Genomic DNA, 16,002 nt, shown 5'->3' with positions numbered 1-16,002 from the left:
TGTGATCTCCATCTTTATGTTTATGAAGGGAAACTGAGGCCGTAGGACAATAAAGGTGGTTCAGTCAAATGCTGTCAAAAAGCTGTAAGGGCAAAATACACAGTCAAAGGAATGATACGTGGTCCCTCATCATCTGCTTTCACACATACCACACCCATCAAAATGAGATTTTTGTCTTCTTTCTTCTGCAAAGACATTCACATGGAAAAGAAAGGGAATGACCCATAACAAAAACAAAAAAAGAGGAAAACAAACAATAAGCCCAGATTCATGTCATTTCTCCAGCCTTCACAATGGAGGTTAAAATTACAGTATTTGACAGTTTTTCAGGTTCATACATTTACTTAATTACTTGTCCAAAGCTACTTAGTAACTAACATACCTGGAACTCAAATCCAGGTCTTTGTGACTCTAAAAATGTGCTCAACCTTTTAATCCCTGCGGTATGTGCTGGCATGCCAAGAGCTCACTGAGCATAGAAACATCCTAGGGACTCTCATACATGCCAGGCACTCTATCCCTGATCCATCCCTGATCTATACCCCAGCCCCCAGGGCTATATTAAGTCACAACATAAGCATAATAAAACTTCTTAGAAAAAATGTTTTACTTACTAAATAAGTAGGTTAAACCTTAGAATTGTGTTAAAGCAAACATGGTTATGATATGGAGTAGACCACAAATTCCTTACGAACTTCTAGAATAAGGCTTTGAGGGCAGTCTGCTCTGAGCTTGTCACTAGGTACCTTAGGAAGAAGCTATCATTCTTTGCTCTTTTCAGTTTTATTTTGTGAGGGGCCTTCAAGAGGCATATTTACCAGCCTAAATTGGAAGGTCTTTACATCTGAACTTTGAAATCCTGAAGTTTATTCCTAATTCACAACAACATAATTGTCCATTTCAAATGACACACAGCAGTAAAATAGTTCACTGAAATGATTATTATAGTCTAGCCCAGCATCACACCTGTAATCCCAGCTACTCAGGAGCTGGAGATATGAGGAGCACACTCTGAGGCCAGCCCCCAGCAAAAGCAAGTGATCCTATCTGAAAAACAAACTAAAAGCAAAAGGACTGGGGTGTGGCTCAAGTGTAAAGAATGCTTGGCAAGCACAAGACCATGAGTTTAGTCCCCATTACAGCCAAAAATAAACACAATTATAATGGAGTATCTCTAATTGCAATAGTAATAGAGGTCCTGAATTTCTGTGGGGTCCCCGAAGTATTTCTGACACAACCCTTGACTCCCTGAATCAGTTTGAGAGTCACTGATAGAGGCTTATTATTATTGTAGCCTTGAATTCATAAACATGCTGTAATTTCTTTAAAGCAGTCAATGAATAGCTCACAAATTCCCCTCACCTGTACTTCCTCATCATTATAATATTTTTCATATCAGAAAATATGAAGTAGCTGAGTGCTATTGGCTCACACCTGTAATCCTAGTTACTTGGGAGGCTCAGATCTGGAGGATCACAGTTAGAGGCCTGTCTGGGCAAATAGTTCACGAGATCCATCTCCAAAATAATCAGCAAAATGTACTGAAGGTGTGGCTCAAATGGTAGAGCACCTGCTTTGCAAGTGCAACCCCCTGAATTCAAACCCCCACTCCACCAAACAAACAAACAAAAAAATGAAGTACTTCACAATCATATGTTTTACAAAGTAATTTCTAAGACCATATTTTATAGAACAGTAACTGCCTGTAATTTGCATGTCTGTTACTATTAACTGAACCCAAAATAAAAATGAATGTTTAATTATAGACCTGTAATATTTTAAAATAGCAACATTTTGATTTCTGGCTCTGTGTCCTTCTTTGCCATTTATCCCAGATCATTTGATAGCATGAAGGAATGAGCCTTGTTGGCATGGCTTTTGTTTTTTGGTTTTTGGGTTTTTTTTTCCAATGTGACAAAGTGTTACCCATTTCTGAAGCACAATAGTATGTCTAAAGCATGTATTCTTCTGCCCTCTTAGAGGGAGCTAGGAAAAGCAGTTTGCCTCATTAGCGCCTTTGTACTCAGCATGCCAGGATGGACATATGCTGGCTGATAGAACCACAGTCTTAACAGTGCTCCTGTTCACATATTTACTAGCCATATTTTTGAGTACCTTGTATTCAAGCAATACTGTTGGCCTCAAAAGTGAAAGAAACTATACATGTCCTGCCAACTAGTACACCTGGGACAACTTTTGAGGCTTCAGTAGACAGATGGAAACGTCAGCAGCACATTTTAAGGCTACTCTTCCAAGAACTAGCTCAGGGACCCCAAGAAAGTCACATAAAGTGCTCCTTGCCTGCTGACTCCTAATTACTGAGATGGTGATTTGAAATGAGTAAAGATACATTTAAATGCAGAGCATCTAAGGTAGGTACAAAAGCCCAGTATAGAAGGTGTCACTCAATTTGCTATCTGAAAATGTTGCAGACACTGAACTTTGAGGGTATAAACACATCGATCATTGCATATCTCCTTATGCACATATCAGAAACACACTAAATGCCCTAAATCTTTGAAATAACTCCTGTTGTAGTAATGTTCAAATGTTTTTAAAGAAGCCTATGATATTTTGGTAAAAATAATAACAAAATTGATACCTAGTCATTTTGACTTGCATAGATTCAAAAAGGCAAGTTTTATAGGGATTAAAAAGTAGAAGAAACATGAAAGCAAAAATAAATATAAACACCAAATAATATACTTAAAAATTTTCGCCTTTTAAAAGAATTGAAAGTCAGTGATGAGGATCCATTAACACTACCCAGTGCTTAGAATGATGCCTGACAGAGTCAGGACCCAATGAATTAATTAATTAATTTATGACTCCATTTGGCCTAGAGCTGATTTGATGGGAACTCTATTGCTGCTTTGGTCTATTTATATGCCGTGCTTTGTTTTCTGCCCTTGTGTGATGGATTCAAAGGCTCACCACATTAATGATTGTCTTCATATTTTCACAGCATTTTGACATGCCTCATGATATTGTTGCATCTGAAGATGGAACTGTGTATATTGGAGATGTTCACACAAACACTGTGTGGAAGTTCACATTGACTGAAAGTATGTTTTTTACAGTATCATTGTCTATGTTTTCCCTCTGTTTTATAACTTAAAAATGTGAAATACACATTTGGATTTTCTTCTTTTCTTTTTGATAGGCTTAGAAAATTAAAATATAAGACAGTTGTTAAGAGATCTGTTTGGAGTTTGAGAATGTGCTCCAGTGGTAGAGTGGCTGCTTCATGTGCCCAAGGCCCCTGGGTTTGAACCCTAGCAAAAAGAAGAAAAGAAAACAAGGAAGAAGAAGAGATGGAGGAAGGGAGGGAGGGAGGAAGAAAGGAGGGTCTATTTACTGTCCATTTCAGGAATTCAGTTAATTTTTTTTAAGAAGTAGATAAGCATCCCTTTTTTTTCCTGGCAGTTAACTCCATGTTTCCACAGATTCTCCATCAGAAATTCTTCATGCCTGAAGTAATGTCTGTTAACATTAAGCCAATGTTAATTCCAGCTTAGTTGCAGAAGGAAGAGATGGCTTTGGCAAAGCAGAGGGTTGACTTGTGTCCATGCAACTCACTCCACACAATACTCTTTAGCTCTCAGTAGCTACTGTCTCAGGACATCAGCATCTTTGTCAGACACATGTGATCCTAAACTTGAAGCACCTTTCACTTCCAGTTAGGCTTCAGTTTTCCAAAAATACTGAATTGCCCTATTTTCATGTAACTCAAAGTTTTGCCCAGAGACAAAATTTTCTCTCTCTGGATTTGTTCTATCTACATCTAGCCAACTAGTGTAAGAATTTTCTAATTGCAATTTGGATATTATTTCTAACTCTTTAAAAGTATATTAACCTAGCCCCTGATTTCAAGCTAAAAAACATAAATTTTCTAAGTTGAAGTTCACTAAATGCTTATTAGGTCACAAACCTCAATATCCAGAGACACTTTGTAAATATGGTAGCATCCAAACATCAAGAAAAAGTGGGGATAAGGAAAAGAATTGAGGATGATAAATTTGAGGCATTAGAAGCTGCAACAAGTAATATTAGGCAAAGAACTAATAAGGCGATGAAAAGGAATATTAAATTATAACAAGAAAAATACAAATTATAACAAGGAAGGAAACTAAATTATTAAAAAAAGAAAGTAAAATAGGAGTCCAAAAGCTACTTAAAAGCTGCTGAATAGTGGGGAGTGGGAGGGAAGGAGTAAGGAATAATAACAGAGGGGGATGAACTGACCAAAGTAAAGCATATTCACAGCTGGGATACATTGAGAAATCCCTTTGAACATTCACTTTGGAATTAATAATGAATGACAGAACTATAATAATAGGTACAGTGTAGGGATGGTACTTGTAAGGAGGGAGGGTGAATAGAGGAGATAAAGGTGGAAGAATATGGTTGATGGACCTCATATACATAAAGAAAATAGAATGATGAAACTTCTGGAATTGCTCTAAGTGGAACAGGGAATGGGTGGCGGGAGGGAAAGTTGGAGGAGGCAAACTAACCAATGTATAATATAAGGCTAAACAGAATTGTCACAACAAATCCCTCCCCTGTACAATGAATAGATACTAATAAAAATGGGAAAAAAAACAAAACCTTTAATCAGATGCAATACAGGTCTTGGATACCAGCTCAGAAATTTCTATATTCAGAATTATCCTTTTAAGAACTTTCACTGTTTTGAAATAAGGACCCAATTAGAGTAGAGTATATATAGGTGTCTATGAACTATTCTACTCTAGAAGTTGCTTCACATTCCCCCTGAAAAATGGGCTTTCACACTCTGTATTTTCAAAGAGAATCCTGAAAGTATGGGCAGATATCAAAAAGGAAAGATAATCCTCAATTAAATAACTAAACTCAGGATTTTTAGAACAAAAAGAATTTAAATACTTTTAAAGATGGAAAAGACTTCAGAAACATAGCCTATATCTTCATTTTTCAGATAGGAATATGATTCTTGATCTCAGTAAGATTCTAGTCTAAGACCGTTTATACTACCAGTGGTATAAATGATTCTCAAAAACAATGCATATCTGACCCACCTGGGGAAGATTTTCAAAATACACATGGCCAGTTCCTCCACAAGATCTATAGAAAAAAGAGGAATAATAATATTTGTGCTTTGGAAAATCTTCCTAAGTGATTTTGATATAACCTCTAATTGAGAAGCACTGAAATATGGCATAAAGCTTCATGATTTAAAAAAAACAAAAACCTCTGATATAATAAGACTGCCATTGGAGATTGGAGACTGAATAAGTGTCTCTCTATTTGTATTCTAGCATTTAGTTAAAACCACTTGTGGTAGTTAGAAAACTGGTAATCCAGCTTGTCAGAATTTGTAGTCAGTCTAAAATATTATTCCACTTGATATTTCATAAACAATGCAATACTATGAAGTCCAAAAGGAAAAGCTCGTTCTAAATATACAGCTCTTAGAAATATTATCTCAGCTTCCCTAAGAGATTTTATCCAGGACTCATGGACCTGATCCTCAATTTATGGTTTGTGTTAAACTCTTTCTAATATAATAATATATCTGGTGAGTTAAAAATATTTTCTACTGAATAAAACTGGTATCAAAGTTAAGTTTCCAAATGTTCATTTTGCATATTCTGATTTTCTCTCTCTCCTTGTGCTGTGTTACAGAAATAGAACATCGATCAGTTAAAAAGGCTGGCATTGAAGTCCAGGAAATCAAAGGTTGGTCAGATTCCTCTTCTTACTGTGAAACCAAATGCTATTTGTGTTAAAAAATTTTTTTATGGCTTGTTATTGGAACTTAAAAAATGATCAGGCTAACAATAATTATCCATGGCTTCTGCTATGTGCTGAGCCTTTAAACCTGTGTGCTGCCACTGCTTTTTCCTATAAATAGAGTAGTATAAGGATTTCAAATCACTGATTTTAAGTGATGGAATATGATTGAGGCTGTAAGAAATCTACAATCAGTGAACTAGAGATACTTAGAGAGGAAAGAAGTTAGCTAGTCACTTTTGGAAATAGGTTAATCTGAAACATGCAGAAAAATGCTCTTTGGTGTACTGGAAAAGGCCTTTTGTTAATGGACACTAAAGGAAGGTCGTGAAAAAATCATTAGTGGTGCAGTGTGATGGCTCCCACCTATAATTCCAGCCACCTCTGAGGTGGAGATAAGAGGATCACTATTGGAAGCCAGCTCAGGCAAAAAGTTCACAAGACGCCATCTCAGCAATGAAGCCAAACATGGTGGTACATGCATGTGATCCCAGCTATGCAGTAAGCAAGTGGAGGGATCACAGTCCCAGACTGGCCCAGACACCTTATCTGAAAAATAACCTAAAACTGAAAGGGCTAGTGATGTGACTCAAGTGGTAGAGTGCTTGTCTAGCAAATACAAGGCTCTGAGTTCAAAATCCAGGACTTACAAAAGGAGAAAGAAAGAAAAGAAAAATATTTTTGGTGAGTTAATGCTTTAGGGGTATGAAAAGATTAGCTGTTCCCTACACTTCTATCTTGGCAACTCTCAATCCCCAAGTTTACTAAGGACTTCTATGTGAAAAACATTGTAGAAGGTGTAAAAAGGAAATAAAACTGTGCTTGACCTCAAGAGACAGAAAGAAGAACGTTAGAATACACACAAGCATAAACCTATATATGAATAAGTGCATTTGATTGTAATATCAGGAATGGGGAATGGGATTTAGCTATTGGTAAGCAACTGCTGGTTTCATTTAGAGTCCCTATCAAATTATTTTATCCCTCTTTTAGAACCAATTTGTACTTGTACATTTTCAACTATCTGCAGGACTGTGACATGACATTTATATTTAAGAACTCACCATGTGTCTTATGAGAGACTCCTAATGCTTAAGTAACAGGTGATTCCATTATTAGTAGCCTTAAATATGATTCACCTAGATATTCAGACTTAACCCTAGGCTTACTTGTTTTCCTTTCTCATGAAAGCAGGTTGGAAAGAGATGAAAAGAAGCAAGAACCAAGAGGGAGTTTAGGGTTTTTGTGTAGGCAGATAAGAAAATATTGCTTGCCGGCTCAAGGTTGAAAAGGGGTAAGATAATATTATAACTTAAATAAATAGAAATGTTTGGCATTTGTAGAGATTCTATCCAAGTGACACTAGTGACTGGCATTAATATATTTATATATCAAAAGTTTTCTACCATTGCTGTAAAAAATTATTGATAAGTTATGTTTGTCCTGGAAAAAAGATGTTAGAAAAAGATATTGTTAATAAATTGTTATCACTTATGGAGTACAAAAATGGGCTACACAATACCCCAACCATGCCATAGTCACTTTTATCCCCATTTTGCATATGAAGAAATGAGGATTAGAATGAGATAGTGACTGTTACAGCCACGTTTCAAGTGGAAGTTTATTTGGTGTTGAACCTATGTTCTTGGCCACTACTGCTATATTACTTATGAGAGATTAGTCCTATTAATTCATTCACTGTGAATTCTCTCAAGAAATGCAGGTTGGAAATGGTTGCAGTTTGCACTGAAATCTCTAGAATTTCAAACTATTTCTATTTAAATAGATCCCATGAAAAAGTTCTTGATTATACTGGTTGGCCTGTTGAAAACAGCCCAACCATACTGACCTCATCTTGGTTGGTCAGCGAAGAATGGAATAATGCCCTCCTGTTGGCTATTTCATCTCTTCTTAGTGCACAACACTGAGTCTGTTTGGTCAGAAAACTTCCCAGTCTTATGGCAGAACCCAGCAATTAACAAATGAAATTACTGTTTTTCTTTAAATCCATATAACTCTCATTAAACCTTTCATTGTTAAGATTATATTCTTACCACAAAAAGGAATATAAATCATGCAGGATCCCTATATCTTTTTTAAAAATCAAAATCATGAAACTTAATTCAAGTGACCTTTCAGAATAGAGGGAAAACACCATCCAGTTTTAACAGGCTAATAGATACATATAAATTTTAAATTTCCAAATTTGAGTTGCCACTGTGAATGGTCACATAACTGATCAATAATAACAAGGTTTCAGAACTCATGCTTTTCAGGGAGTTGCAGGAATAAGAGAATTTGGGATGATAAAAAAAAACTTACAGAAAGGATTTAAATTTCCAAGTACAGTTACTAATGATTTTTTAAAAACTTCCTATTATACCACCCTCCTGTAAAAAATGATGATGGTAAATCAGTTTCAAGAATATTAAAAAGAAAACTCCTTAGGCCTTATGGCAAGCAACACATTTTAGAGAAGCGCGTTGCATTTGAAAAAATAGAGAGATCCTGGTGCTAATGCAGTTTTCATGCTCTTCAAAGTGTTGCTTGCTAACATCCCACCTGAAGCCTTCAGTTTTGTCTGTGATGAACTGAGCAGTAATTACTGTGTTGCTGTGCTAAGAAAGCCTCTCCTTTCCCGTCCCAGGTATTGAGTGCACACACTTGTATGAATGCACTCACACAGGAACCTCCTTTCTAAGTGCATTTCTTTAAAGAAAAACAAAAAAAGCCTCTTACACATCATCTTTTGAAATTATGTTAATTTCCAAATATCTATGAGATGCTGTAAGAGCTGTAATCTTGTCAGATTTTAAGACATTTTTATTCTAGGTAAAATATGTCTGACATTTTATATGAGAGAGTATCATGCTTGCTTTCCCTTAATGTTCCAGAACCTGAGGTCCTGACTAATCTTAAGAGTTAGTGTCTTCACTCCTCATTCATCAGGGATGCTCCAAGTTACTGGAATTTTTAATAAAATATTTTAGGGTAAAGAGTAAAACTGGCACAATTTAGATTATTTATGGTTTAAGTGGAATTCTAAGACTCCTAAATGATAACTATTGTTTTATTATCTTTACTCTTATCTACAGAGTCTCCTGAGAAAAATAGAAATATTACCTTTTATTTCTAAGACTGAGAAATTTAAATTTTTAGCCTTTTTTTTTAAATCTTTTAAATCTTAAACATATTTCAACCTGTTCCAAAAGTTAGAATGTTCAAATATTTTTAGTAGATGACACTCAAAGTACCAGAAGTGGTGTGGAAATCAAGAATTTCTAATGTGGTGTGTATCTTAGCAAGTTCATGGCCTCAGCTCATCACGTGTTCTGTGAATGCTGAGCTGATTCTTTTCAGTCAACCACCAATGTCATTCACAGTCCTTTCCATTTAATGGAGTCCCATGCTGGCTCTGCCTAATCAAATAACCAAATATAAACTAGCAAACTATTGGGTTGGATTTAAATAAACCCACAAAATGACAGGTAGAAAATACTTAGTAATTACTCTGATAATACCTGCCTTCAAATAGAAAGGCAACAAGTTGTTGAATACTAAGCTACCTCTTTAGGGCTTATGCTTTTTAATCCCATGACCCATTTTATTGGATTTTTTAATGCTTACATATGGAACTTGTTTAAGTATAGAACAAAATGACAAAACAGTGGTCAGGAAGAATAGGAAGCACACCTACCCTCCCCTTGGAAAATGAGACTTAGGTTAAATTTGAACCAGGTCTGGGAACCAGTCCTCTTCCTCCCTTCTGCAAATTTGAAGAATCATGCAAGTGGACAAAAGAGAAAATATGCTCTCTCCTTACTTACAGTACAGGGAAGGAAATGAAGACTTTGAGTTCATATACAAAATCGTAATAATAACAGTGCTTACTCCTAGGCTTATTGTGAAGATTAAAGGTGAGCGTGCTGATTTAGTGTAAGTGCTCAATGAATGTAGAGACTGTGAAGGAGGCCGGCGGCTCAGAATGTTGAAGCAAAACATTTCACCCTGCCATTTATTTGTATCATAAATTGTGTTAATGATTTATGTGTCGTAAGTAATTTGGAAAACATTTCCTTGGAGACGTTTCCAGTAAGCTGTTAAACTAAGCCTACACATACTAAGCAGTATTCAATTTTCCCGATTGTGTTACTCTGCCTGCCCTTGCTATTTTGTCAGTCTCCATGAGGCCATCTTATGGACTTTGTAACTTAGGGCAGAAGATACATCAAGAAACTGACATTCCAGACCTCCTGATTCTTTTGACAAACATGGTTGTAACTTTTAACCTGGGCATCTTTTTACCAGCTTCCTCATTCTAAGGTTTCTTGTATACAAACATACGAGTGCTTCTTGGGAGTTTAAATGCCTCAAGGCCCAGACTTATTTTCAAGTCAGTAGTTATTAAGATCCCTTCAGTAGCTTCTGTAGTTTTATTGCATCCATTTCTCAAATAGTACTTTAGGCTCAATAACCAGTACCTGCCAATGTCACAGAATAGTTTTATAAGTTATTTCTACCACCAATAAAATGATAAGTATTGCACTTATCTGCACTTATATTTTGCTGAGGACTATTTAAAAGAATCAAAAAAGACACAGTTCTTTTTCTCTTTGTATCCCTAGAAATAATGTTTGTAACTATGCATGTAAAGTACCAAAACTTCATTGAACATGAAAGAGATTCATAAAGTAAAGCTACAAGGAAACAAATACTTAATTAGCACCTTCTTTATTATCACAGTTATTATTATCACAGTTTTGCAAATGAGTTTACTAAGGCCACAATAATTTAAGTAACTTGCCCAAAGTTATACAGGAGAATGGGATTTTAAGCTTCGGTTTATTTGATTCCAGTATGTATACCAATTCTTTCCCCTGCACAATGCCATTGGTGATCATAACTTTGTAGAAATCTCAAAGAAGGGTATAGGTTTTGTGCAGTTATAGCTAAAGAGGAATTTAAAGACAGAATGAATGAAAACCAGTTTGAAAGTGAAAAACCATTCAGTGGGACTAACTGTAATCACCATAGCTGCTGCTAGCAGACATCAAACATGAACCCCACATGTATTGGTCTCAACAAGTTCTTTGTGAACAATTGTTGACTTGACTGGGTAGGGTGGGTTGGAGGATTGGATTCTTTGAGTCAGTTGAATATTGTGAACTCTTCTTTTCCTGAAGAAGCCGAGGCAGTTGTTGAACCCAAAATGGAGAACAAACCCACCTCCTCAGAATTGCAGAAGATGCAAGAGAAACAGAAACTGATCAAAGAGCCAGGCTCGGGAGTGCCCGTGGTTCTCATTACAACCCTTCTGGTTATTCCGGTGGTTGTCCTGCTGGCCATTGCATTATTTATTCGATGGAAAAAATCAAGGGCCTTTGGAGGCAAGTAAAATGAGTCCCTTGAACTTGGAACCTGCCTTTGAAAAAGTGTTTGGCCTAATTAATTAGTCTAAGGAATTTGGTCATGATTTTTTTTTTGTCTTTGCAGGGTTTTGTTGTTTTGTTTATTTTCATGTTCTCTACCATTTTTGTCGTTATTGTCTGTGTTTCAATTATTATCTACAATTAGTATCACAGTAGAAAATACGTCTGGAGCCTCTGAAATTTGGGTAGTTGATTACAGTATAAACTTTAACATTGCCTTTTAACAATTGGCTTATGCACAGTCAATATCTTCAAATGAAACTGTGTTGATTATAGAATCAGTATAGATTAGCTGACAAATCAGGGAAGAGATCAGAGTATGTGATGTCTTCCTGGTCCTCTCCATACTTAGGTCGATTGTTTTGAGGTTGTATTCCTACCACTACCCTCTCAGACTGGCTCTAGTTCCCAGCTTCATGACATTGGGCAAGTTACTTAATCTCTCTAAACCACTGTTTCCTCATAGATTAGGTGAAGACAAAATAGTTACCTCACAAGGATACAAAGATTAAATGGAATATTGTATTAACCCATATAACAAAGTACGTGGCGTGTAGGTGAAGATTGTGAAGAGTAACCATTGGCAGTAGAGTAATGAGAGCTACTTATCTCAAACCTCTGCTTTCTCAAGAAACCACCTATTTCCACAATAAACCATTTGGTAGTTTTTGACTAGTCTATATATTGGCCATCAGCTGTTCCTAACTGAACAAGGCAGGGACAAATACTGGAGTCAGTATTTTATAAGATCACTATCACAGTATAAGACCTAACTGCTGAGTTCCTCTCAGGACCTCCAAACAAATAATTAGCGCAACCCGTATTTCCCGCCTCTTAGTAGCAGCCTTTTGGCTGAGTCCCCAAGTCCTAAGGCAAGCGTTCACAGTTGTGTCTGGTAAGGAATCTGTGAACCAGCATGGTAGGCAGCATTTGATCAAGAAATAGCATCTGATAATATTTTAGGTCAAGGCGGCCATGGCAGGGATTCAGTGCCCACGGCAAAGCCATGACACAGGAAAGTACATGGAAACAGAAAAATTGGAAGTCAATTTAATAAATTGCAAAAGGGCATTTTTCTTATACTTTCTTTTGCTTTTTACCAGCAGTCATAAATCTGTAAAAATATGGTTAATTCTTCCAGAAAAAGACTTCACTTCTGTTGATCCACTGTTATGGATCTGGAACTGTCATAAGCAAGGGCAAAGAGAAAGAGACTATCATTGTCTTCATGGAGTTGGATAGAAGCCTCAAGAGAGCAAGGATTTTTGCATGTCTGGTTTACTGATATGTCCCTAGCACAAGTAACAGTTCTTGGTACTAGGGACTCATTAAATAGTCATTTTTAAATGACTTTTAAGTTCATGCAAATGTTTTTAAATGAATGAATAAATAAATGGAGCTCACAGAACAGATGATAGACACATAAAGGAGAAATGACATATAAAAGCTGCTTGGGAGCAGATAACAGGAATCTTGATACCCAACCCAAAATGGAAGAGGTGATAGATGACTAAAGAGTCAGATAGTTTGGTCTCTCCTGTTTGCTATTGGGGATATGAGACATGGCACTGTAGCATAATGCTGAATTTATGAGAATGTGTTGTGAAGGCAGAAATCCAGATTGAACCATATGAAATGGCCATTATTCACTCATGTTTTATTTCAAAAAAAAGTGTAATTCTCTACCATTCACTCAAACACATTTAATTCTAAAAGTGGATCAACCTTTTACCTTTTTCCAACATCTATTCATGATGAATCTTATCCATTTTTAGGATTTTAGAAATCCTCATAAAGACCCTTAGACACACCATCATAATGTACTCTGCTGATCCTCCACATCAGACCCTGGGTGAGGCAGAGGGAATATAAAATGGAGTGAGGAATATCCCACATCCCTGTGGAACTGGCAGTCTAATTTTTGGCTTTCTAATTATCCTATCACGTTGTTTTTCCCTTTTTTGTCTTTTTCTTTCCCCATCCACTCTTCTACTTGTCCTGTCACTAGCTCTCTTCGTGATGTTGCCCCCACTCCCAGTGAGACTTAATAGAACTCTGAGCCTGACTTCTCTGATGATAGCCATTCAGAAAGTGGAGGGAAAAGGGGGAAAAGGTGCAGGGCGATGCCCAGCAAAAGAAAAAACGAAATCCATTGGGAGTGCTGCCCCTATAAGAAAAAGAGAATCCATTCTTCATGGAGATGGGAGTGGTATGGGGAATACTTAGGTCACCTTGTGTGCTTGCTTGGAAAATACTCAGGGTTTCATGACTTTTGCCTTCACATAAAGGGGAAATTATGTATATGGATTCAAAGCTTTCTTAAGGAAGATGTATGCTGTTTATTATTTAATAGAGAGATTAAAATTTAGCACAACTATTCCTAAATTGTAGCAACCAAAGTTTCCAGTTTTTTAAATAAGATTATCGGTAATTTAATTCTATCCTAATGCAAATAACAAAAAAAATTGTTGCACATTTACTGTTTATGTTCCAGGTACTTTTCTAAGCTCATCACATGCAAAGCCCCATCTTCAGCCTGACAGATAAGCAGAAAATGTCACTGATCCCCCTCTTCTCAGAGAAGAAACCTAAGGCTCAGGGAATTAATTTATCAAAACTGCACAGTCTGGAAGAGTCATAGGCAGGAGTCAAACCCTCAGATACATCCAGATACCATTAACTCTTACACCCTTATATTTCTCAATAATATATTGCCTTTTCTCCTTAGAATAACATATAGACAAGAGTGAAGCCGTCTTAATCATTTATGCATTGCTGATTTTGTATTAAAAGTTGAGTCCATGGATTAAGGAGGGTAATTGGGACTCATTTTGAAATGTACCTTTTTGTTTTTTTCTAGATTCTGAACATAAACTCGAGACAAGTTCAGGAAGAGTGCTGGGAAGATTTAGAGGTATGTCTGTGACCTTTTAGAATCCTCTGGGTTTGGTTCAGAGTCAACAAGCTCATGTCTTTTAAAGAGCAAGGAGATATTTCATATTTTGTCTCCAAAAATTAAACACCTTATAGGCAGCACAGCACCCCCCACTGCAAATACAGAATGCAAACCATAAACTAAGCCAAGTACATGGCTCTAGCAGCAAATTTCCCGGTTTCTTTTCTTTCACCTTACCAATCTATACATTATCTGATTCCCTTTGTCAGTCTTTTATCTGGTTTCAGTTGTCTTTGCTTAAGTTTTCTGTCACTCCTGTTGGCATATCAATGCTTGTCATAGTGAGGATGACCTTTTCATAAAGTCATTGAGATAAAGAGCTGCTTGAGGAGTACCAGTTCTGGAGAGCCAGGAAAAGCAGAAGGTGAAAAGTGAACCTGAAATACTCCTGCAGAAATACATAATCCTGGGGAGATTTTTCTTATTTTAATAAGTCTGTGGAATAATATCTAAGTGGCTTTGGTTTTGGGTCTATAGTATAAGCCCGTCTGAATGTCACTTTAAAAAAAATTCTATCCTTTCCTATCCCCAAATTCAGACATTGTTTGCCATTTAAGAATTTATGAGGTGAGGCTGGCAGAATGGCTCAAGTGGTAGAGCCTAGCAAGCATGAGGCCCTGAGGTTAAACTACAGTATTAAAAGGAAAAAAAAAAAAAAAAAGAATTTACAAGGAAATGGAGGCTTATTTGTACAAACCTTACTTCAATTCTACATTATTGTTTTCTTCTTCCTCCAGGAAAGGGAAGTGGAGGTTTAAACCTTGGAAATTTCTTTGCAAGTCACAAAGGCTACAGTCGCAAAGGGTTTGACCGCCTTAGCACGGAGGGAAGTGACCAAGAGAAAGATGAGGATGATGGAAGTGAATCAGAAGAAGAGTATTCTGCACCTCTGCCCACACAGGCACCTTCCTCCTGAAAACCAGGCTTTATTTAGGTTGAATGAGATTTACCAAGAATGCCAGATTCCTTTCCCTTTAGCACGTTTAAAGTTCTGTGCATTTACTTGTAAACTGTACTAGTCTGTGTGAGACTGTACACATTTTATTTACTTCATTTTGGTTAAGTTGTCTTCTGTTTCTAGTTGAGGAGTTTCCTAAAAGTTCACAACAGTGCCATTGTCTTTATATGAACATAGAATAGAGAAACAGTTCTCTTCTTCCATCATAGTTACTAATCTGCGATGGAAGGTTTGCTCACTTACATTTTTGAGACTTTTTATGGATGTAAATAATGCCATTCTCTGCTTGAACACAGTACTTTTCCCAATAACACTCCCATTGCCAGTGTCTTTCTTTGGTGCCTTTCCTGTTCAGCATTCTCAGCCTGTGGCAGTAAAGAGAAACTTTGTGCTACACGACGACAAAGCTGCTAAATCTCCTATTTTTTTAAAATCACTAACATTATATTGCAATGAGAGAAAGAAAAAAGTCTCTATTTAAATTCTTTTTTTAAATTTTCTCTTCAGTTGATGTGTTTCTGGGATGTCTTATTTTTAGATGGTTACACTGTTAGAACACTATTTTCAATATCTGAATGTAATTTGTGTAATAAAGTGTTTTCAGAGCATTAGCTGTCAGAGTGTATTTTGTGATTTTTACATATTTTCAGGGTTTGTATACAACTTTTGTAATAATTGCACAAACTACAAATGTGTCAAAACTTACTCAATGTTTTCAACCAAAAGAAGTGTGTCATTTTATATAAAATTTAGAAATAGTTTGTTATGGAATCAATATAAACTTAAAACCACCCTGAGTATATGTTCATGTGTAAAACCAGGCTCTCTTTGAAAAGTCACAGAAGGTTTTTGCCTGTCATATATCACAGAGAAAATACTTTAAT

At 36.4% G+C, this 16,002-nt stretch overlaps 1 protein-coding gene across 10 annotated transcripts in view; it reads left to right on the top strand.

The window, feature by feature from the left end:
* The window catches only part of Pam (peptidylglycine alpha-amidating monooxygenase), a 157,864-nt gene extending 142,135 nt beyond the window's left edge, over positions 1-15,729 (top strand). For 4 of the 10 annotated variants that reach the window (XM_020167849.2, XM_020167856.2, XM_020167847.2 and 1 more), the window contains 5 exons: positions 2,966-3,065; positions 5,668-5,721; positions 10,959-11,162; positions 14,065-14,118; positions 14,898-15,729. In XM_020167849.2, coding sequence (XP_020023438.1) covers positions 2,966-3,065; positions 5,668-5,721; positions 10,959-11,162; positions 14,065-14,118; positions 14,898-15,076 — 591 coding nt within the window. In that variant the 3' untranslated portion in view covers positions 15,077-15,729. The remainder of the gene's footprint in view (positions 1-2,965; positions 3,066-5,667; positions 5,722-10,958; positions 11,163-14,064; positions 14,119-14,897) is intronic. The other 6 variants (XM_074077030.1, XM_020167850.2, XM_020167848.2 and 3 more) reach the window with 2 other exon arrangements.
* Positions 15,730-16,002: the final 273 nt, after the last annotated feature.

This window comes from Castor canadensis, chromosome 6 (genome assembly GCF_047511655.1).
Source record: "Castor canadensis chromosome 6, mCasCan1.hap1v2, whole genome shotgun sequence".
NCBI classification, from domain to species: Eukaryota; Metazoa; Chordata; class Mammalia; order Rodentia; family Castoridae; genus Castor; species Castor canadensis.
This window is presented reverse-complemented; position numbering and strand designations above follow the sequence as displayed.